Source organism: Salminus brasiliensis, chromosome 22 (assembly GCF_030463535.1).
Source record: "Salminus brasiliensis chromosome 22, fSalBra1.hap2, whole genome shotgun sequence".
NCBI lineage: Eukaryota > Metazoa > Chordata > Actinopteri > Characiformes > Bryconidae > Salminus > Salminus brasiliensis.
In genome coordinates, this window is record NC_132899.1 from 30,021,673 (window position 1) to 30,044,172 (window position 22,500).

Below are 22,500 nucleotides of genomic sequence, written 5' to 3' on the forward strand. Positions count from 1 at the left end.
TAGATCCAGAAGGAAAATGTAGCATTTTGGGAAGTACAGTTAAAAGGGCCGCAATAAGCAATTTTTTTTAATGTCTGAATACTTTCACACGGCGTGTGAGGAATCTCAGGTGTAACTGTGAAAACTACACCGGCCAGGAGTTTAAAATCTTATCCTAGCATCAAGTGACGTGAGTGAGGGACAAGGACAAAGCTAAAACCAAATGCCAAAAGCAAACCATCACTGAGGCGACATACGAGGCGAAATACGTGACCATAATATCTTTTAATGGATTTTCATGTCAAATTAGATGCATTTGAACGCTTGCTTGCCATTAGGACACAGTGTAAAGCGCTACCAAAAGACAAAGCTGGCAAATAGCTTTGCCAATAACATCATCAGCCTCTAGGCAACACCGATATTGTCCGACTGCACAACAACCCCTTAAAGCACCACTCGCCCAAGAGTCATCTTACTGCCTCGGCTCCAAGCAGAATTGTTGCCACTTACCACTCGGCTACGCAGTCAAACTAGCCTTCAGCTGGTCGATCATCATTTGCTTGTTTTGTACTAATAAGGGAAACGTAATAAACCCATTACAGGCCAAAATGCCCCACCGCTGTAGGCAACGAATGAAGAAAGCTGTCTAGTTTACAGCTAAAAGTGCAGAACGCGAGCAGTGGCTTGGGGGGGATAGCCTAGATTTGACCTGTTGGCGCCACCCATACGCCTCAGACGCTAACCGTTCACAATGCTTATGCATGGGCAAGCAAGTTCTGCGGCGCGGGTTCGGAAAATGGGTTTATATGCGTGGATCTGAAAAGGTTTCTTTCACCATGCAGTCAAACAGAGCACACACACACAGACACACAAAAAAATTATATATATATATAAATAAATATCCACCACTGCTTTCCATCAGCGCAGGATGGAGCGGCTTATGAATTTCTTATTCCTCAGGCCTGGCTTGTTTTAGCTCTCTGTATGTAATGTTTGTGAAAATTGCAGCTGCGGCTCAATGCAGGAGGGGAAAGAAGGGAAAAAATATATAAATAAAATACAAATTCAGTGCAACACTTGAACAACTATGCACCCTGAAGCATGGCAAAGAGAACATCCAGTATGGAGGAGGCTGTCTTTAGCAGAAGCGGAGTAGGAGTGAAGCTAGAGGTTGTAAAACACATGGAGGCTCCAGGAAACATGGATTTTTCATAGAAACCTGCTGCGGTCTTTCAAAGCGACGAAGGCCGGCCGGCCGGCTACCTTTCTGCAGGACAGTGGAGTTACCTTCTGAACTAGCTACTGTCTACACACACAGGAATGTACAGTATATGAAAAGTTGCATCTCAAAAAGTATCAAACATCAATTTTATGCTGTTTTTATGTACATTTTATGTCGGCCTATGCTTTATTATGATTAATTAGAGACCTAAAAAGTGTGTTTTAAGCCTTCAAAATGCAAAACTCAAGAGCAGCTGAGTCTGGCTGCATTACCCTGAGGAGAAACCCTCGGGTGCACACTCTCAAGACTAATCCACAAGGGTAACTTGCACTCAAACAACAAAGAAAAGTTGTGTCCAAGAACTTTTGTCAAAAATCTCCTTTTGAGAGGCCATTCTACAAAAACGCTCCCCAGGTCTTCATAATGGCATCTAGTGCTTGAATCCCGTGAAGCGCCAATAATAGGTAGACTGTGGCTAACTGACTGAGTTCTTGTAGCAGCTAAGACCGCCCACAGAAATCTGTTCAACATCAATTTGGGGTTAAAAAGTAAATGGAAGTGGACTGCCTCGATTGTTGCCTCGGCCCCTGCTTTCTTTTAAAGCTTCAGGAAATTTGCGGAAATTGATTATGCAACAGAAACGAAATCTGCGAGTTTGGTGAATAATGAGCGAGAGCTGCTGCTGTGCTGTGTATTGAGGAAGAGGAAGGATTCTCCCTCAGACTCGCCTGCTGGCAGCAGACTTTGTACTTTACAAAATATATATATATAAAATAATCATTAATTCTACATGATGCACTTGGCTTGACATACCAATGGCTCAAAGTAGTGTGTGTTTAGAGATGGATTTTGCTTGCAAACACACTATAAAACTAATTTAGCATTTTTGCTGTTCAGACAGAAGTTCTTATGAGCTAGTTAGAAAGCTAGTGTTGGTTCCAGATTTCTCCTCCGTGCTCACAGCAATCACATAGACATGTTCAAAATTCTTAAAATCAAAATAACTTAAAGTTGACGCTATCCTAAAGCTTTTTTTTTCGTGAGAGTTGCTGGGAAGCAAACATCATACTACGTAAAGTCACACACTATTATTCTGTGGCAAATTTTTCAGTAACTTCACAGGTGTTGAGAAAGAAGAAAAAGTACATGGACCCACAGGGCTGGGAAGATGTGGACGTGTACAATACGGTTTGCCCATTTTGCAGGAACAACTGTAGGTATCGTCAAGTACGTGCAGCTTACAAATCGGCTCGTGAGCCAGCTCAGACTGCGAGACTAGCATCCGCAAATTCTGACGTGCCAGATATCAATCAGTCGGTCGTACGACTGCTCAGTCAGAGCTCGTTCGGGCAGTTAATCAGGCATGGCTTCACCCTTCTCACACCGCACACCCTACGCCACAGGATCGAGCTAAAAGTGAGTAGACCCAATTGGGCTTTAAACGGGCTAAACTTGCATAGATCGTCTGTATAAAACAGCATGTGCACGAGACGGAGACAGGCCGAGATTGAGAGCTCGAGGGAGGCCGACGCGAAGAGCAGGCAAGATGCAGATAGGCAAGACAAGTGAGAGGGGGAGACCGGGAGGGTGCTTGAATACTGGAATCGTGAGGTGACGTGGGATAAGAATGTAAAGCAAAGGAGCTGTTTCAGTGAGCTTATTAATGGTGTGTATTTGTGTGTGTGGTTTCAGTACATATCTGAGCCTCTCTGAGGATTCGGTGTTCAGCTGGAGGTCAGACCACAGTAATCAATACCACTGATGAATGTCTCTCTCTCTCCCCCTCTCGCTCGCTCGCTCACTCTCTTTCTCGCTCTCACACAAACAGAGCAATATGACAATGCTCACATCCTTCTACGCTGCTCAACACAGTCACAATCAATATCAATCAGACTTGTGTGCTGTCTAACATAGCATGTATTTTTTATATATCAGGGATGTGCGCAGCTGCTGGAGGAGTACTGGCTTAAGCTGCCAGTATTCGAAGCAGTAGCACAGCCGAGGCCTGTACTGCGGTCGTAGGTGCAAGGCCACGGGCCTAGTGGCGAAGATCATTTATGTTGAAAGCTGAACTTTGATCCACATTCCGATTACCCATTCTGCTTTAAATAGCGCTGCAGATCATGCACTCCCTTCTGATTGGCTGATCTAATTTCAGGTCTGAAACCACACAATGCACCTTACCCATCTATCTACCGAACAAGCGACACTTTAAAGGAGTATTGCCCCGTTTTAAACTGAAACAAATGAAGACATTAAATTTCACTTTTATTTGTACCGTCATTAGGTGGCTGCTTTGTGATGGCTGGGTGGTTGAGGGGTTGTGTGTATGTGGCGGAGTTAGGAACCGATTGTGGTATAATTTATATTATACATTTATAATAATGAGACAATAGACAGGCCAGGCTGAAATATAGACGTTCGCTACTCCGGGCTGACGCCAGGTGGACGCTAGCTACTCCGGGCTGACGCCAGGTGGACGCTAGCTACTCCGGGCTGACGTCAGGTGGACGCTATCTACTCCGGGCTGACGCCAGGTGGACGCTAGCTACTCCGGGCTGACGCCAGGTGGACGCTAGCTACTCCGGGCTGACGCCAGGTGGACGCTAGCTACTCCGGGCTGACGCCAGGTGGACGCTAGCTACTCCGGGCTGACGCCAGGTGGACGCTAGCTACTCCGGGCTGACGTCAGGTGGACGCTAGCTACTCCGGGCTGACGTCAGGTGGACGCTAGCTACTCCAAGCTGACGTCAGGTGGACGCTAGCTACTCCGGGCTGACGCCAGGTGGACGCTAGCTACTCCGGGCTGACGCCAGGTGGACGTTACCTACTCCAGGCTGACATCAGGTGGACACTAGCTACTCCAGGCTGACGTCAGCCGGACGTTAGCTACACCGAGCTGTTCGTTTGATCATGTTTGATTTGGATTTATTTGTTGTTTTTTTCTGAAATCACTTAAACACAAAGACACAAGGACGAATATGAGGTCTGGCACTAACCTATTAGAGCTTCAAAGCAATTGGCCATGGCATGCCTGAGGTCCGACTCCCGGCACAGGTCAGGGCCATGAGCATAGAGCATGAACCGGTCCAATTCCAGCTTCTGAAAACAAACACACAGATCAATATCAGACAGGCCGAGGGTTTTTCAGCACACACAAAAACACACACATGTGCAAACACATCAAATCTGATTGGAGTTAAATCACGTAAACCTGTGAAGCACTTTCTCAATCATATCAGGAATGCCAGGAATCACATCCTATTAAACTAAGCCTAGTGCTGAATGTACTAGAAATGGTGGGTACTATTCTACACACTAGGAGCGGCGAACATATGGCTAACGGTTCCGAATTTAGTGAAACGCAGTGGCAAAAGGAGCAATCCAGGCCAACCTGGGTCAAACACATACATGCTGAGTATAGGATGATTCTAATGGTGGATTTCCCCCAATTTTCTCCCCAATTTAGTCAACTCCACATCCCACAAACTAGCTAGGACTCATGCGGTGCCACTAGAGCTGAGAAGGTGAGGGCAAAAAAAGCATCGTGCATCAACAGTAAACTACTTAAGTGAGATTAGCATGCTAGCTAGCATGGTTAGCAACTAAAGTGAGTATACCTGCTACAGTAGAGCGAAGGACACTGAGCTCTAGTATGTCAACCTAAGTGTTGTGGCTTTTCTCAGCTGAGGAGGTCATTTAGCAATTAGCATGCTGGCTAACTCGCCACAACGAACAGCAAAATTACAGAAAGATGACACCACCGCTCCTTCGGAGGTCAGCCCGGCCAGAGCAGCAGGTGCGTTGGGTCCCGGATGCACATTCGCATGGTAAAGGTCATCAAACTTCAATTTCACGCATGGAAATTCACATGGAGGCCTAGTGTGACCTAGTGTGACCTGATTTCAGGCTCAGGGTTTAGGGTTAGGTCAACCCTGCTAATCCTGCTTAATGTCTGCAACATCTGCAAAATCGGATATGAATAAGGCGTCGGGTCCGGTTTTCAGAGAAGACCCAGCACTGCTAACCAAACCAAGCCCTAGAGGCGTAGAAATATGCAAGAATTAAAAACGTGAACGCAACCTAGCGCAAATAACCGCAACTACAGATCTCCCTCTGCATCGGCCTCTCTCTCTCTCCCAGTAAATGACAGATGTTCCCATGTGTCGGCCAGATGTGGCACATAGTCACGAGTAGCCAGAGGGATAAGGGGGAAATGGGGGTGGGGGGGGTGGTGTTGTAAGCACGAAATGAGACGAGCAATAATCTAGTGTGACCTTCGCTGCAATCTCATTGGCTGTGCGGTCGTTTGGAAAAGGCAATGTATTCCTACCATTTAACAAAGTTATTATATTGCAATAACAAGATTCTGGTGACGATAAATTAATAAAGCAATTTTATTTCCAACATCCAGACCGGATCCCAGTCCCTTCTGGCCGGTCTTCCCATGCGTACCATCAGGCCCTTGCAACTCAGCCATCTTCAGCTTCTCCTTTGCTGTGTTCTCTCTTCACTGGCTTCCTGTAGCTGCTGCCCACATCAGATTCAAAACCCCTGACCCTGGCCTACAAAGCCAAGACTGGACCGCCCCCCCTCTGTACTGCTTGATGGCGAAGGTCAAAAGCCGATCAGCACCAAGAGCCCTTCAAGTTTCCAGTACGGCTCGGCTCAGCTCGACCCGCCACGGAAGATCCTGCACCGAAGTGGTGGAACGAACTTCCCCTGGGAGTCCAACACTCGCTGTCTTCAAACCCAGACTGAAGAACCAGGGGACATTTGGTCCACCACTTGACCAAACGGTGCCAGAACAGAAAAAAGCCTGGATGCTTGTCTTCTGGGGGTCTCGCAAATACTCCATGCTCTAAAGACCATTACATGCAGCTTCTGACCCCTGCACAGCCAGCGCCTCTTTTCCTGAACTGCTGCCGAAGCAACCAACCATCGGGGCAGCTTGGACGAAAAGCTTGGACGAAAGCGTCATGTGCACGGCTCTGACGCGGCGGCCGGCAGACACCAGTGCCGGCCAGCGTTGCACTGTAGCGCAGCGGGGAGAAAGTGCCAGCTACCCACCCTGGAGAGAGCAAGGACAACTGTGCTCCATCAGGCTCCGGCTGCCGATGGCAGGCAAGCACGACCGGGATTCGAACCAGCGATCCTCTGGTCATAGTGACGGCGCCTTATTCCGTTGGATCGCTCCGAGCTCCTCCCACCTCGCGCTCAAACCCGGCCGGCGCAGACTTGATTACAGAGTTTTCCCGGACTTTCGTTTGATCTCGTCAAGCCACTTTGATGCTTCGTGCGAATTTCAGAGGCGAGAGATTTAGTGCGTTTCAATGTGTAACTTTCAAGCGACGGAAACAGAGAGGGACGGGCGGGGTGGGTGGGTGGGTGGGTGGGAGGGTTGGCAAAGGGATTGGGAGGGGTGGGATTTGTTTGTTAAATCAGCAAAAAGTCCACAGACATTAAAAATCACCCAAATCAAACCTTCTTCTCGCATGCAAAATTAAAACAAAACAAAACAACAAACAACAACAACAAGGGAGATAAAAAAAAAAAAAAAGTAAAAAAATCATAACAAATCCGAACCTACAGGGAACGGCTCAGAGTTTCACAGGGCCTAGCAGTGAAGTGGCGGATTATGGGCTCGTCTTCTGCGGATAGTTTTTGGAGAGATAATTACGAGGGTTCTTGCGCGGAGGGGCTTAGAGAGGAAGAGAGAGAAACAGACAGAGAGAGAGAGAAACAGATTGAGAGAGAGAGAGAGAGAGAGAGAGAGAGAGAGAGAGAGAGAGAGAGAGAGAGAGAGAGAGTAAACAACTCTTGTGAACACACTTATTGTACCTTTTTTTTTTTTTGCCGGCTAGCAAATTGAAACAAGGCGAAAACAGCGAGCTGCGGCTCATACAAATGCAGGGCAACGGCGGGCTGGTATTCAGAAGGGAACGACATGAAAGATTAAAGTTTTAATTGCTTTTCTCTACATAGCCAGATGATTATTGTAGCACTGTGCAACTTACAGAGGCTTTGGGAAAGGGAGGGAGAAATGGAGCAAGGTTTCCGCGGCGGTAGCGGCGGTGAGGGGGCGTGGCTTGTTCCTCACGGGAAAATACCACACCACTGCTTTATACCACCAAAACAATAAAGCTCTTAGCTTTAATTACAAAGGCTCAGAGGAAACACCGGAGGGGGGTGGGGGGGGGTGGGGGGGGGGGGTGTCAAGGCAAGGCGAGAGAGTAAGAGGAAGATGGAGAGGGGGAGAGACTGTAGGGTGAGAGAGAGAGAGAGAGAGAGAGAGAGAGAGAGAGAGAGAGAGAGAGAGAGAGAGAGCATGAATAAAGAAATGCTAACAATGAAGACAAAGACAAAGATCCTTGGAACACTCCGGCCTCCGGCTCCTCCACCCTTGAGCCAGTCTGGCGTCTCCATCCGAGCTCAAAAATCCAAGCTCGCCCCCAAGAACCACAAAACTTCCAAAACTAGGTAAAGAAACTTTTGACTATATGCCCGCTCTCTGGCCACTTTACTAGAAACCCCGTCCTTCTACGTCCACTCACTGGGTAATTTATCATCAGGACCCATGGTCTAATATGTCCACTTTCTGGCCACTTTATTAGAAACCCCTATGCTATACTTAACTCACTGGCCACTTTATTAGAAACCCCTATGCTATACTTAACTTACTGGCCACTTTATTAGAAACCCCTATGCTATACCTAACTCACTGGCCACTTTAATAGAAACCCCTATGCTATACCTGACTCACTGGCCACTTTATTAGAAACCCCTATGCTATACCTGACTCACTGGCCACTTTATTACAAACCCCTATGCTATACCCAACTCACTGGCCACTTCATTAGAAACCCCTATGCTATACTTAACTCACTGGCCACTTAATTAGAAACCCCTATGCTATACCCAACTCACTGGCCACTTTATTACAAACCCCTATGCTATACCTGACTCACTGGCCACTTTATTAGAAACCCCTATGCTATACCCAACTCACTGGCCACTTCATTAGAAACCCCTATGCTATACTTAACTCACTGGCCACTTAATTAGAAACCCCTATGCTATACCCAACTCACTGGCCACTTTATTAGAAACCCCTATGCTATACCTGACTCACTGGCCACTTTAATAGAAACCCCTATGCTATACTTAACTTACTGGCCACTTTATTAGAAACCCCTATGCTATACCTGACTCACTGGCCACTTTAATAGAAACCCCTATGCTATACTTAACTTACTGGCCACTTTATTAGAAACCCCTATGCTATACTTGACTCACTGGCCACTTTATTAGAAACCCCTATGCTATACTTAACTCACTGGCCACTTAATTAGAAACCCCTTATCTCATAAACTGGAACAAAACTACTCCTAGTTCCGCTTCAGGTTCACTGTAACAGAACTTTGACCATAATATGTGAGAACATCACCATAATACACTTATTATATATGACAGACAAACTAGAAATCTACTACTGGTCAGGCACGTCCGCGGGCAGCCCCGTGTCATTGGTGCGGTGGACTGTGCCGCTGTGGTATGTGCAGTACATCCTTTGTTCATTATGTCTGCTCCAACTTCCCAACCCCTGAAGAAAATTTAATTATTAAATGCATATATAACTATATATTTATTTTATTTTAGTTTTTAGTTTTTTTTGTAATCCGGTATGGCATCAACACCCCCATCTCCAGCTCTACACTGACCACAGGCCTCAGTCCAGCTTGTGCTGCAACACTCCGCTCCAGCTCCACCTCAGAAACAGCCGGTCCTCCCCTCAAGGGCCTGGCAGGGCCGATCAAAACACAAGGCTCTCGAACAGCTTTTACCTTCGGGCAGTGCGCTCCAGAAACGGCTAGTAACAACAACAACTGTCCTTTAATCCTACGCGCTTTTATTAGATGCAGTCACATCCACGGATCTCGAGCATTCATCATTTCGCTCAGCTGCTGTTTTACTAATTAAATAATGAAATACATGAAATTAGATCACAACGGGCTCCTGAGCAGGTGACGGGCTGCGTCTCACGGGCACACACTGTGCCGGCAGCACGCTCAGGGGTGAATATTTCTGGGTGATGGAGGTCTCTGGAGGTGGCAGTGACAGTGATGTGTGTAAAAACTGGAGCTTGAACGATGTGCTGTTAAACCGGTAATTAGCATTATTCAATACGAAATGATAACTCCAGAGTTTTCAGAAATTCCGCATAATTAAAATGATCAAGTTGTGAAATGCCCCATTCTAGCGGGTGCAATAGGAAGTGGATGACTGCGGGCCGGTACAGCGGCCCACCCTTTAGTTCTTAACTACTATAACTGCAGTTCTCTCATAATTAACATCAGTTTCATAGGTCCTAAAATTGAGCCCTGTGGGACTCCACAAAACCTGCAAAACAAAGAGGCTAAGACAGGTTTTAACTCTCAAATAAACCGCAGGAATAGTAATCCCAGGGTTGAAAAAGGTTAAACCTGCCCAGCAGAAGCTAAAAGTAGCCCCAACAGTGTCCATGTTAAAAACTCTATGAGTAAACATGTAACAATCCTTCTCGATCAAACAAATCGTCTATTCGCTCACGTTACCCATGAATCCTCTTACTGCCCTTGTGAAAACCGCCCCGTTAGACTCTTTAAGATCATTTTTCGATGTTGAAGAATGTGGGAAAACCTGCCAGCAGGACGCTTCAGTCACTGTACTCCCTCATCTGTCCTTGGGTTGCCAGCTATTCAACACCAAGTAAAGTGCACACGCCAGTGTAGGGCAATTGACCACCTGCACCCCCCCCCCCCCCCCACATCTTTCAGTTTACTTTTTTTTATGTTGTTGTATTAGTTAAGGGGTGGGGTTGTAGAAGGAGTGGTGACCTTCAATGACATCATCTGATGCCCAAACACGAGAGTTCCAGCATATCGTTTTTCTGACAGGTAAGATATGAGAAAACCAAACCCTACGGAAGTAAACAAGTGCTAGGCTAAAAGCAAACCCAGCTACAATCACTTCAGCTAGCTAAGCACACATACACACCGAGCCGAGAGAACATCAATACTATCTGATAAGACGCAGGGATAATACCCCGAAACCGAATCGCTGCAGTGTAAATATGCTATGCTAAGTGGCTCCTGTGAGCTGTTGCAGTGCCATTAACCAGCCGAGCACAGCTTTTAATGGGCGTCTGAGCTTACTGTACTTACTTTTTCTACATCAAACCAAATGGTCCATAGTACAGTTAACTAAATGCTACATGTTTATCCTCCGCCCAGGCCTCTGGACTAGTGAAAATTGGGATTACCTGGATGGTAAGAGGGAGGATATGCTGCAATACACTGAACTTGAAAAGAAAAGAAAGAAAACCTTAAAGATAAACATCAAAATAGTCAATTTAACTCCTGCTAGTAGATTTAACTGTTGAGGCTTGTAATTTTATGCAATTAAAACACAGTAAAATTATTTTTTTCAGTTTTAATCCCCCTGATGATTAAAAATGTGCTGTATCAGGTGCTTTTCTTTGGCAGGCAGGCTGGCGGCTTCACATCCTCGCAAATGATCATTGAACACTGGTTCCTCTCCATTCTGTCGCCATATCGAAAGCATCTAATGGCACCTCCCCTGGATTATTCATTAAACCAGATTAAATCTGATACCACCATCTACACCTACACCCAAATTCCATTTGTCAAGTTCAGGAAGTGACCTTTGTGGATGGAACAGTGATTCACCAATTAACATGGACACATGAATCCGGCAGAGCGGTTTAGTCCAACGGAATTGGCAGCGTTGGTGAATTTATGCAAAGCATTGTGGGCTGTGTGTGTGTGTGTGTGTGTGTGTGACTCAACAGTGTCAGCTTCAGGTATGTATGGTGTATGAGCAACGCACCCAGGCAGGTGTTAATTTATACAGCATAAACTGCAAATTACCAGTTGAACATTTGCTACCATCCAGACACGCTGAATCGAAACGCATTAGTCTTGATTAAAAGCAGTTCATCTATGGGGGCGTGCAATACTGTAAGGGGACTGTAGTAATAAGTAGCTTCATGTCAAAATAAATTCTCATATTCATCTGATTAGCATGAAAAACTATATTAAAAAATCAAATCAGGATATAGAATATGCTGCTTAAGACATTAATGGGATTTTCCCCAATGGCCAACGATGAGGCCTATTTTATACAATGCTTAATTAAGCGCCATTCCAGCATATTTATTAATATTCTGATGTAACTGCAGCTCACTGAATCAAGCAGTAATCTTTAATATAATAAATGTGATATAAAATTTGATATATAAAAAAAAAATAATAATAATAATAAAAAACAAAGTCACTCGCCCTACACAAACTCTGTGGGCCAGGAACGAATACTCTGAGCATTGCACAGGTATGTAAGCACTGTAAGCACTCAGGTAACTGGTCAAGGCCTCAGCACTGGAATGCTGGGTATATGTTATGTGCCATCACAAGAAGGCTGTGAAAGACAGTGAAATGACTCGAGACATTGCAGTAATGCGCGACTGTTTTGCTCATATTTGCGAATATGCTTTTATATGACATTACATCCAATTACTCCGATAAACATGTGCGCGCTACCATGGGGGCATTGCCAAGCATGCGTTGGTGAGGATGTGGCCGTGAAGGCAGAGACAGAGAGGATGATGTCAGCCTGGGCCAGAATCTCATCAGAGTATGTTCTCATCCACTGAGGATGAGCTGGGTCTGTACTTTTAGCTCTGAATTAAATCAAACATTTCATCAAATCAAAACGAATAAAAATTTCAAATGTACTTAAAACTCAATGTTATAATAATAAAGCGTCCAGAAAAGTCTGACTTTTTTGATGGCAGTGACATTCCAAAGCACATTAGGATTTTGTCATCATGTGAAAAAGGCTCACCTTGGCTAGCATGGCTAGATGCTGATTCTGAACGATGGCAGTGCGATACGTAGCTAAGCCACCCTCCTCCAGGCTTGGAAACAGGTAATACAGATGAACGCTGCAAAAAAAAAAACAAAAAAAACAGACATTAGACATGAAAGTTCTGCATTTTTCCACTTAAATGAGCAACTCTGCCTGATCTGGACGTTCTTTAAGAAGCTTGTATAAAGGAAAACAACATTCTTTCATCTCGAAATGAAAGCATTTGATGTAGTAGGCTACGGTTTTCTCAGGGTGGCAGTCATGCATAAACCTTCTATCTCCATTTCAGCAGTGTTTCACGTGGACACTTGAAATCAGGCAGTTAACAATACGTCCAGAACAAAACTATACGTTTTTATTTATTTATTTATTTATTTATTTTCTTTTCCCTGTATAGTTTTCATTTCTGCCGAAAAACATATATAATGAACCCAGTAGCTGCCCGATACGCTGTAAAAATACTGCTGGATGAATGGACCAATAGAAACGCTGCAAATTACTTGGAATAAACTCTTATTTGACACTGACTTTCAACATTTTGAGGACCTTTAAAGTCTTCTCTTGGATATGCATGTTTTTTTCCATTGGACTGTGACAATATACAGATTCATAAACATACCTACATCCACTTTAGAATATGAACGCAGTGTTTAGTTATTGTGGCTGACTAAAGCTGGTATCTCCTCTACAGTAACCAGTTTCACTGTATATCATGCTAGAGAAATGGATGGTTATCGTATCGATGAGAACAGCTGCTTATTCCTGGTATAGGTGGACATGTCCTCCCCATTGACAGCAATGACTGGCTTGGCCAACACACAGTCCGATGGGAAAGCTCAAGGAGCTCAGTGCAGATTCCAAGAAAAGTATATAAATATACAAATAACCACCCAGGCACAGGCCATGCCATGAACAGGAAGCTGCTAAAACACTGGTGTCACTGTCTACAGTCAAAGGAGTTTAACGTCATCATGGACTGAGAGGCGGTCACCCCTGGAAGAATCCCCTGCTCCAAAAACATCATCAACCATCAAGCTTGACGAAAGTTTGCAGCTGACCACATGGAGAAAGAAAAAGCCTTCTGGAGGAAAGTTAACGGTCAGCTGAGAAATGGATGTCTGGAGGAGGTAAAGGTCAACACTGGACCAACTGTTAAGCATGGTGGTGGTAGAAGTAGCAGTAACCCAGTTTTAGAACTGGTACAAACGGGAATTGTGGAATTATGAAGAACGAGGGCTTCCTCCAGATCCAGCTGGAGTCTTCCAATTCTGCCAAGAAGGGTTCATGTGAACGGAAATGGAGTGTGTTCTACGTACATTTTTGACCCTTGGCGTATCATTTTGAGCCCCCCCCCCAACAAGGAACCTGTAAAAAGGGACAGTTCTTCATTCACTGACCTTCATTCTGCCCCAGATATGGAAATCACTGAAAGCCCAATATTGCCTTGACTTTCATGGCCGTGACAAACGCATATATAGAGTGTGTGTATAAATGTATTTTTATATTTATTGAAGAACTCGCTAAAGAAAGCACGTACGCCGATAACACTGGCCGAGGTCAAAAATAACTTCACTCCCATTTACACACTCCCGCTCATGCCGAGAATTTCCGCTAGTTCACGACTCGCCGCCAGTCTTTCAGCTTCTGGCCATGCGTTTTATACAATGAGAAAGAGAGAAAAAAAAAAAAAAACAGGCTTGTGTTGTAGAGAGAGAGAGAGAGAGTGAAAGGAAGGTGGGGAAGGACATGGAGGAGGCCTTGAGAGTGAAAGCTTGCGTATGAGGAGAGATGAGTGGGTTTGGCGGTGGAGGTCACTTTAAAGGCATATCAACAGGGGGCCGACCAAGCTTTCCATTTTGGGAGCGACGCAGCTCTTCATGCTGAAATTCACGTCCAACAGCTAAATGGTTTAAAGTGATGGCATCTGATATAGTCACGTTCTTGCTTTACAATCAAAGTGAGTAAACAAGAGTCTAAAAAGGACATTTTAAAAGAAGGTGTTCTCTGAAGAGGGTATTTTTATGATCAGAGCTGCCCAAACTTTTGCGTTAAACGACCTGCTAGTTTCCCCCATCTGTCCGTCTGCTACTACTACAAGTTCATGAACCTCGTACATAATAACTGAGCACCTCATAGGTTTTTGAGATGCACCCGTATTCAGACACTCAGAGCAAACCGGGTTCTACACGGCACTAAAATGTGGAATTCCTTGACTCCTTGACAGTGGAACCACTTTAGCGCCGGCATCGTTTTACCTAGGGGGTCCACAGATGAGGTGGTTTGCTTTAGATCTATCGAAACCTTGGCCGTTGACCTTTTTCCTGGCTCTTTTGTAGGTCCCTGTCTTTAAGCTGTAATCTGGCTATTCCATTTTCGTGGCTAACTAGCGGTTAGCATCTTGCAGTGGAGCTTCTGTATTTCTGTTCCTGAAGTCAGGCAGATCTTGGAGGTCTTCCCGGCCTACAGGGACTTTTGCGGTTTTTCCCCTAATCATATTCCACACAGTCGATTTGGGGAATCGCAGGTTTGACCTCAGAGGTCTCACAACAGCTTCTCTGACTTCCACGAACACAGCTCTCGTCCTTACGTTGAAGGACGACGACGGCTTCAGATTGCAGAGACTGTGTGTTTTCACACTAGCGTTTTTTTTTTTTGGTCACTTGGGGGCGCTCTGATCTCTGCTCCTCCTTAAAAAGGTGATCTGAGGTTTGCTTGCAGGTGTTGCTGCCAGGTGAAATGTCATTACTCCACACAGCACTGCTCTGGATAAATAGATGTACCCAGGTCCTGGCATTGGGCAACAATACGCAGAGACAAGTAACGTCTGAAATTGTGCAATAGACCCACGGTGGGAAAGGAAGTCCAGTGATAATTAGCCCCTCCCCCAAACAGGCCCGGAACCGGCCCTCGGGGCGGACTCGTGAATTGGAGCCAGCTCTGAAAACGTCCTTTAGAAGCAAGCCTAGGTTTCGTACGCCTGTGCTGATGAAGCTACGGAACACAGCTCGGTATGGCCAGTATTAACTGGACGGGGTAAAGAGACAGGTGTTATGACATCATCATGAAGGGCACTGTGGAAGATAAGTGAGACACTGTCCCAGTCGTGAGCTGTTTTAACAATATTTACACACTACACAAAACTCCTGATTTTTAAAAAGGAAGGAAAAGGTCACAGTCTCTGATGCGGCCCCTCGAAGGGAAGGGTCAGAGCGAGTATATTAAGCAAGCACACCAGTAGTTCACTCACGAGTCTTGAGGGTGTGTTTGGACCCTTTGCAGCAATAAATAACAAATCTAACCGAACTAAAAGAAGGTTGCATGAACACCCACTTATTTCGCAAACCCTTGCGACGAGCCAGAGCTGCAGGGCCGATCATATCGGTTCGAGAGGCCCAGAGTTGCAACACGCAAGCATCTGCATCTCATCCAAGGACCACATAAACGCACGCCGGCGCCAATGCTGCGCGGAGAGGTGATGGGGCTAATTCATTTCACAGCTTAGAGGAAGTGGCCTCTCAGCAGATCAATCCAGCTGTTGAGGGGCATGTTGGACATGCTAACCGGACAAGATGGTGATGTATTATTCACAAGCTCGGGGAGGGCAGCTTAGGCACTGGCTGGCCAAGTCCAGCCGAACAGCGCTAGCCATTACCCCAGAGCGGAAGAGCCGAACAGAGAAACAGAGCCGGGGTCTCGTACCTCTTTTCACCTACCTGCTGCACGCTTCCACTCACTGGTCACATTTCCATCACATTTCCACTGACCGGGACTTTATTAGACCCCACTAGCTCTGGACAGTTTAGTGGAAACCCCTACCGTCTACTTCCGCTCACTGGCCACTTTATTAGAAACCCCTACTGTATACTTCTGCTCACTGGCCACTTTATTAGAAACCCCTACCGTCTACTTCCACTCACTGGTCACTTTATTAGAAACCCCTACTGTATACTTCCGCTCACTGGCCACTTTATTAGAAACCCCTACCGTCTACTTCCGCTCACTGGTCACTTTATTAGAAACCCCTACCATATACTTCCACTCACTGGCCACTTTATTAGAAACCCCTACCGTCTACTTCCACTCACTGGCCACATTATTAGAAACCCCTACCGTCTACTTCCGCTCACTGGCCACTTTATTAGAAACCCCTACTGTATACTTCCACTCACTGGCCACTTTATTAGAAACTCCTACTGTATACTTCCGCTCACTGGCCACTTTATTAGAAACCCCTACTGTATACTTCCACTCACTGGCCACTTTATTAGAAACCCCTACCGTCCTACTTCCACTCACTGGCCACATAATTAGAAACCCCTACAATATAATTTCGCTCACTGGCCACTTTATTAGAAACCCCTACAATATAATTTTGCTCACTGGCCACTTTATTAGAAACCCCTACTGTATACTTCCACTCACTGGCCACTTTATTAGAAACCCCTACTGTATACTTCCACTCACTGGCCACTTTATTAGAAACCCCTACCTTGTACTTTTACTACAGCGGTGTACAGACTGTCATCCATCTAGTGATGCAAAATTATAGGGGTGGGGGGGTGGACAATTCTCAGTAATGATCATGGTTGTGTGTGTGTGTGTGTGTGTGTGTGTGTGTGTGTGTGTGTGTGTGTGTGCTGGTACAAGCTCATCAGGCGAAGCAGCGTTGCTGGGGTATTTAAAGATGACCGCTAGGTTGAGAGTCACTACTCAAAAAATACTCTGACCACTGATTAAAGTCCAGAGGATAGCCGACACAAACTGTGCATGCGTTAGCAGATGGGCTGCAGTCTTTAACTGTACACCAGCCAGGTGGAGCTTCAAGGGAGAGGTTTCTAACGAAGTGGACGAGGAGGGTGTCTCCAGATCACTCGTAATTAACTGCAGTATAAAAAGGGAAGTCATTAACTAAGGGGGAAAGTCAAAGTTAAACAAGCCTTTCCTGGTACGAGAACGAGGCTAGCTGTAAATATTTCATTTAAAAGTCTTTCTGCCGCTATCCAGATTCATCAGCGGGTGCGAAGTGCCTGTGTTATCTTCGCCCGAACAGCAGTTCCTACCGGCCCATTCACCCTCCCCATCTGGCCCCACCATTCGTTATTCAGGATAATGAGGTCTGTGCTCAGCCACTCAGCATGATCTCTATCCCCATATGGCTCGGACATATTTAACACCGCTTTACACCAGCTGAGGAACGTAACCCAGAACACCGATTCTCTTGGTTAACAGTACTTACATGACCACACGAGGAAGAGAGACCCAGATGTAAAAGATAACTCCCTGTGCTGCACAAATTGTCATATGTGAAGATTTCAAAAGTAAGAACCTCATACCAACTGTGAACCTGGACAACCTGCAACAGCTGAGGGAACTTCCAATTATTACGCTTGGTATCACTGAAAGAGACTCCTCAAAGAGAATGTCACAGCATCTGTCCATGAGCTGGAGCTCGGTTGGGTCACGCAACAAGACAATGACCCAAAAACGGCCTTAGGTCCCGACCTAAACCTTACTGAAATGCTGCGACGGGACGTGTGAAACGCGTGGTTCATGCTCAGAAGTCTACAAGCGTCGTCGAGCTGAAGGAGGTCTGCGGTGGGCCAAACAACTTCTACCTAATTAACTACAAATAACAGCAGCAATAATAATAACAACAACTACAGTAATGTTGGTTTGGCTGCAGTTATTGCTGCCGAGGGGAGTTTAGCGTTGAATATCTGTTCTTAATAAGTACATTATTAATTATTTATTTATTTATTTATTTATTTACATATTATTAGGTTTTGGTTTCAGATGTAATGTTGAACTGCATGTTCATATGATCACAGAGCTCAAAGCTGTAGGTTTTAGCAGTTTGGAAGGACAAAAAATATTTGGACAGCCGTGCAATCGTTCACACAGGAGGAGTAACTACTCCCAACAGCCTGGACGCCCAAGAATACACTCAAATCTAGCGTCCCCATCACGACTCTTTCAAGTCTTCTTTTAAGGTTGAATAAACTTTCATAAGAAGAGATAGAAAAGAGGAGGAAAAAGCACTTTGGGCCAGGAAATTTTCACTCTTTCACTTTTTTTCTTCTACAGTTTAATGTAAGAATCTGAATAAAAACTTCTCTCTACGCTGAAGAAGAATATCAATAAAGGCTGCCAATCTCCCGTGGCTTAGTCTAACCTGCCGCTCCGCAAATGAAAAGATGAAAGCCGCCGCCCTGCTCTTTCTCCGTGTTTCTGTGTGCGGCTGGGCCTCCACGCTCGTTTAATAATAGCTATATGTAATTAGCGTAGCGGCGGGCCGAGCACTCGGAGGCATGGGGAGCCTTCACCTACGAGTCAATACTACTGGCAGCATCCAGCCAGCTAATTACCAGTTGTCATGGAGAATTTCAGTCTTTAAATGAGGGGAATGGGGAAAATGTGGAGGGAGGAAAGAAAATATCAGAATACAAATTACCAATAAATTAGAGAGCGAGTGAGATAGAGAGAGAAAGAGAGAGAGAGAGAGAAAGAGGTTTTTTGATAAATACTATATGTCCATCAGGATTCTGACCTGGTGAGGAACTCCACCACAGCATCGCCCAGAAACTCTAACCGCTCATTATGATTAATCCTGTCGGAGAGAAACAGAGACAGACTTTTATTAACTCAAACACAAAGCACACGCTCACATATTCACACTGCAATATTAGCAGGGGTGTGCGAGGGGAGCGTTAATGCAGAATAAAAAAAAAAAGAAGAAGAAAAATATTATTTAAAAATAAATAAATAAATAAACAAATAAGTGACATCCTATTTTCAATTCAAATTTCTAGGATGATCTGCAGTTGTAGTTAAGCAACCCTGAATCCCGGGGTGCTGCAGTTCCCCTGCGGACTTTCATAAGGGTGGCGAGCACACTAAATTATTTCATGCATTTTCCTAGATCGACCCTATGAACCATCCATATTCAAAGTCTAGCTGCTTACACATCAGAGCTTTCAAAATCAGTACCGGAAGGACCTTCAAGGCTACGCTACCTTTCAAAAGTGTGGAATCATATTAATACTATTCATACTTTAGTGGCATAAAAAAGTCGTTAATATTATTTGTCGATTTAAATATTAGGACCTCTTGTAAGATTACGCACATATTTTCAGCCTCAAGCTTTAATAATCACTTTACAATTTTTATGCAAGCCTGGATATTACATGTATTACATTTTTGAATTGAGAAATCTGTACGAAACTAGGGCTAATAAAAACGATATTATATTATATTAAAAAAGCAGCAGATTCTTAAAATCTATTGTTTAGATACTCTCTGCTGCACTTCATCCAGTGAAACCAGGCTAATTACACTGTTTCTAATGAAACTTGCAGCTGATCAGTGTTTATTATTAAGCAACAATAACAACATCCTCGATATGCCTAAAAAAAGCATACTGCGCATAACGATACGATAAATTTCCATCATATTGCTCATACTGCCCTTTATAAAACCTAACCTGGTTACCTTAAAACTTTTCCCTAGCTTCCTACTCACCATTTGAAACAAACGAGAGTAATTTCATATGTTTTGTCTACAATTAAACTCGGCACAATAATTCCAAAAATTGATCGGAACTGTACGCCGGACAGAGCCGGATAAATCAATGAGCGATAAATGAACAAAACCACAGTAAAGTGGAGCCACAGTTCTGCTCGAGAGCTGCCACTTTCACAACAATCCATGAGGCGTTTGAATGAGAGTGGGAGCTATTAATACACACAAGAACACACACACACACACACACACTGCTAACGCCAAAGTGGCGGTTAAAATGTGCCGGGTTTTTTGTGCACATGCCACATTTAGTTCTTTTTTTCCCCCCAATATGTTAAATTAAGCAGCACTGAACAGTAACTATGTTTTTGAATGTGCAGCTGTGTGTTTTTTAATAAGGTAAAAGCTTATTTACAATTACAAAAAACAAACAAACAAAAAAAGTGTATATGTATGTATATATAGCTCTAATGGTACATCGATTACGACAATTAGACACTGTTAAGGATGTTCATGAGCTCAGCTTCAATATGAAATCCATCATTACCTGAGGAAATAGGACAAATGCAATTATTGTGATTCACGGTGATTAATCGCACAAAACTAACGCAAAGAACTTCTGTCTTATTCATTTTAAGCCCCTAATGCGTATAGGAAAATCAAAGCTACATGAAGGTCAGAAATATACACGGTGCTCACCTGGAGGGTGTGGGGTCATCCTGGCCCAGCCGGGACATGATGTTAATGAGGGTGTTAATCCCTGACGAGGAACGACACAAAAGAACAAAGATAAATCAATAAATCGATACATTTTCAAATGAAAATAAATAACAAAAACAAAAAGGATGCAGTTAAGTTATAATATAGTCAAAATCAAAACAGTCCGATCAGTGTGGCTGACGAACAGAATGATTAAAAAGTAAAGCAAACAAACACAGAACACTGTTCAAGTTAGAAACTGTTGCCTATTTAGCAATACCCGTGGCTAACGTTAGCCCGCTAACTAAAAAGTAGTCTCTACATAACACAGAACTATCCTAAAGGTCAGTTGAAGGTTTATGAATGTGGTCCAGTGTCCAATTATCATTACCTTTAAAAGTCAGTATGCTATAGCATTAAATGGCTAAGCTTATCTAGCTGGCCTGAGTTAGCCACTTAGCAGTTAGCCTCCCAACAGCGCTCGTCCCGGTATTGCCCACTTTGGCAAATTGCGCATTCCACTCTTTCGCTCTCTTTGCAAATCACTTATTTAAATAACGCAAGCTCCCGCCTTTGAAGGGCATTCAAACTTTATTGTTGGAAAAAAAAGTAATATATATATATATATAAATAATCACATCTGTAACACTTAGCAGAAGTAATGCAGAGCTAACTTACCTAATATTTAATATCTAATAATTATTCTTATTAATTGTTATAATAAGATAACATTCTATTATCTTAAGTTAGATCATTAGAATATATAATCTAATATTAAAATCTAATATTTAAACTTATCTAATATTTAAAGCAATATTCAGAGCTAGCAGGCTACATTTGCTAGCTAGCTAAAATAATCAATACAGTCCAAAAGTTTAACCGATATCTAATTGAAAGATCCAATAAGTAAATCTATTATTTTATTAAACTGCATGCTTGTTTTTTTTTATGTTAATTAAAAATAAATAAAAGGTGCAAGGCTGTGGGAAAAGAAAGTGCTTATGAAGTTCCAGAGGTCCAATCAGCGTGGCTCATCGATCTAGATTATTAACGCTGGCTACTTTTCAACTTATAAACTACTGCTTATTAAGCAATATTCATGGCTAACGTTCATCTCTACGATCTAAATCCGATCTAAAAGCTCAGTTGAAAAACGTGAAACGTGAACCAATAATCATCATTACCTTATTGGTCAGTTGACTAAAGCATTAAATAGCATCGCTTATCTAGCTGGTGAGAGTTAGCCACTTAGCTACCCAACTAATGCCCAGCTTGATTAGTTGACTTATTAAATATGTAGAGCGGGTTAGCTAGCAGGCTACAGGTCCAGCTAGCGAGCAAAAATAACCTCGGCCTGTATGCTTACCCTTCTTCCTCATGTACATATGATGGACCTTCCTGTCGCCGTACTTGGGCTGGCGGATGCCGCAGTTTGACAGGGAGTTGCGGGCGTGGTCAGGGTTCATGCCAAAATTCAGGTGATGGCTGGGGTGGGTCATAGCCAGCTGAGAGGAGAGGAGAGAGGCAAGCAAGAATTAAAGACACCTTAGAAAGTCGGAATAAATAAAGAAATAACTAACGGTTAAATAACGAATAAATAACGGTTTAACAGTTAAACAGCCTTTAAAAATTAAGAAGATTCTCACATCCCTCAAAACACTGTTCAGATCGGAATGCTTATATATACACACACACATACATGAAGCCTTTTCTTTACAGCTGATTTACCGAAAACAGCCAATTTCAACCACGTTTACCGAAAACAGCCAAGTTAAACAATTTCGGTAGGCACGCAAAAACCTCATTTCAGTATCGGTAACACATCAGTCATCAGGCATCAGTGTGTGTTTACTTACAAAGGCAGTTCACTGCTAATGCAAGTAAGCTAAAGTGGTAGCTAGCCTGTTACGACCACATTTCCCTCAAAATCGTATCCGCGGAAAGTTTGATTGCTTACGCTATATTTAAAGAACCTGTTACAGATTCCACGCCCATCTTGCGTTGGTGGGACTCACCTTTAAAACTACATTTTCATTGGCTATTATTGTTATTATTATTAGCATTATTCATTCAAATAAGCCTCCAACTGCAAAAACCAAGAACTCAGTCCAAGTCACGAATTCTGTTGGGGTTTAAAGAGCTTATTTTGTAAACCC

General features: G+C 43.9%; 1 protein-coding gene across 1 annotated transcript in view; it reads right to left on the reverse strand.

Annotated features, from left to right (window-relative positions):
• Positions 1 to 22,500, reverse strand: part of drosha (drosha ribonuclease III) — a 161,766-nt gene that overhangs the window by 89,747 nt on the left and 49,519 nt on the right. The window contains exons 17-21 of the mRNA XM_072667489.1: positions 21,711 to 21,849; positions 20,345 to 20,405; positions 18,675 to 18,734; positions 12,104 to 12,203; positions 4,197 to 4,303 (exon numbers count right to left, since the gene is read on the reverse strand). Coding sequence (XP_072523590.1) covers positions 4,197 to 4,303; positions 12,104 to 12,203; positions 18,675 to 18,734; positions 20,345 to 20,405; positions 21,711 to 21,849 — 467 coding nt within the window. The remainder of the gene's footprint in view (positions 1 to 4,196; positions 4,304 to 12,103; positions 12,204 to 18,674; positions 18,735 to 20,344; positions 20,406 to 21,710; positions 21,850 to 22,500) is intronic.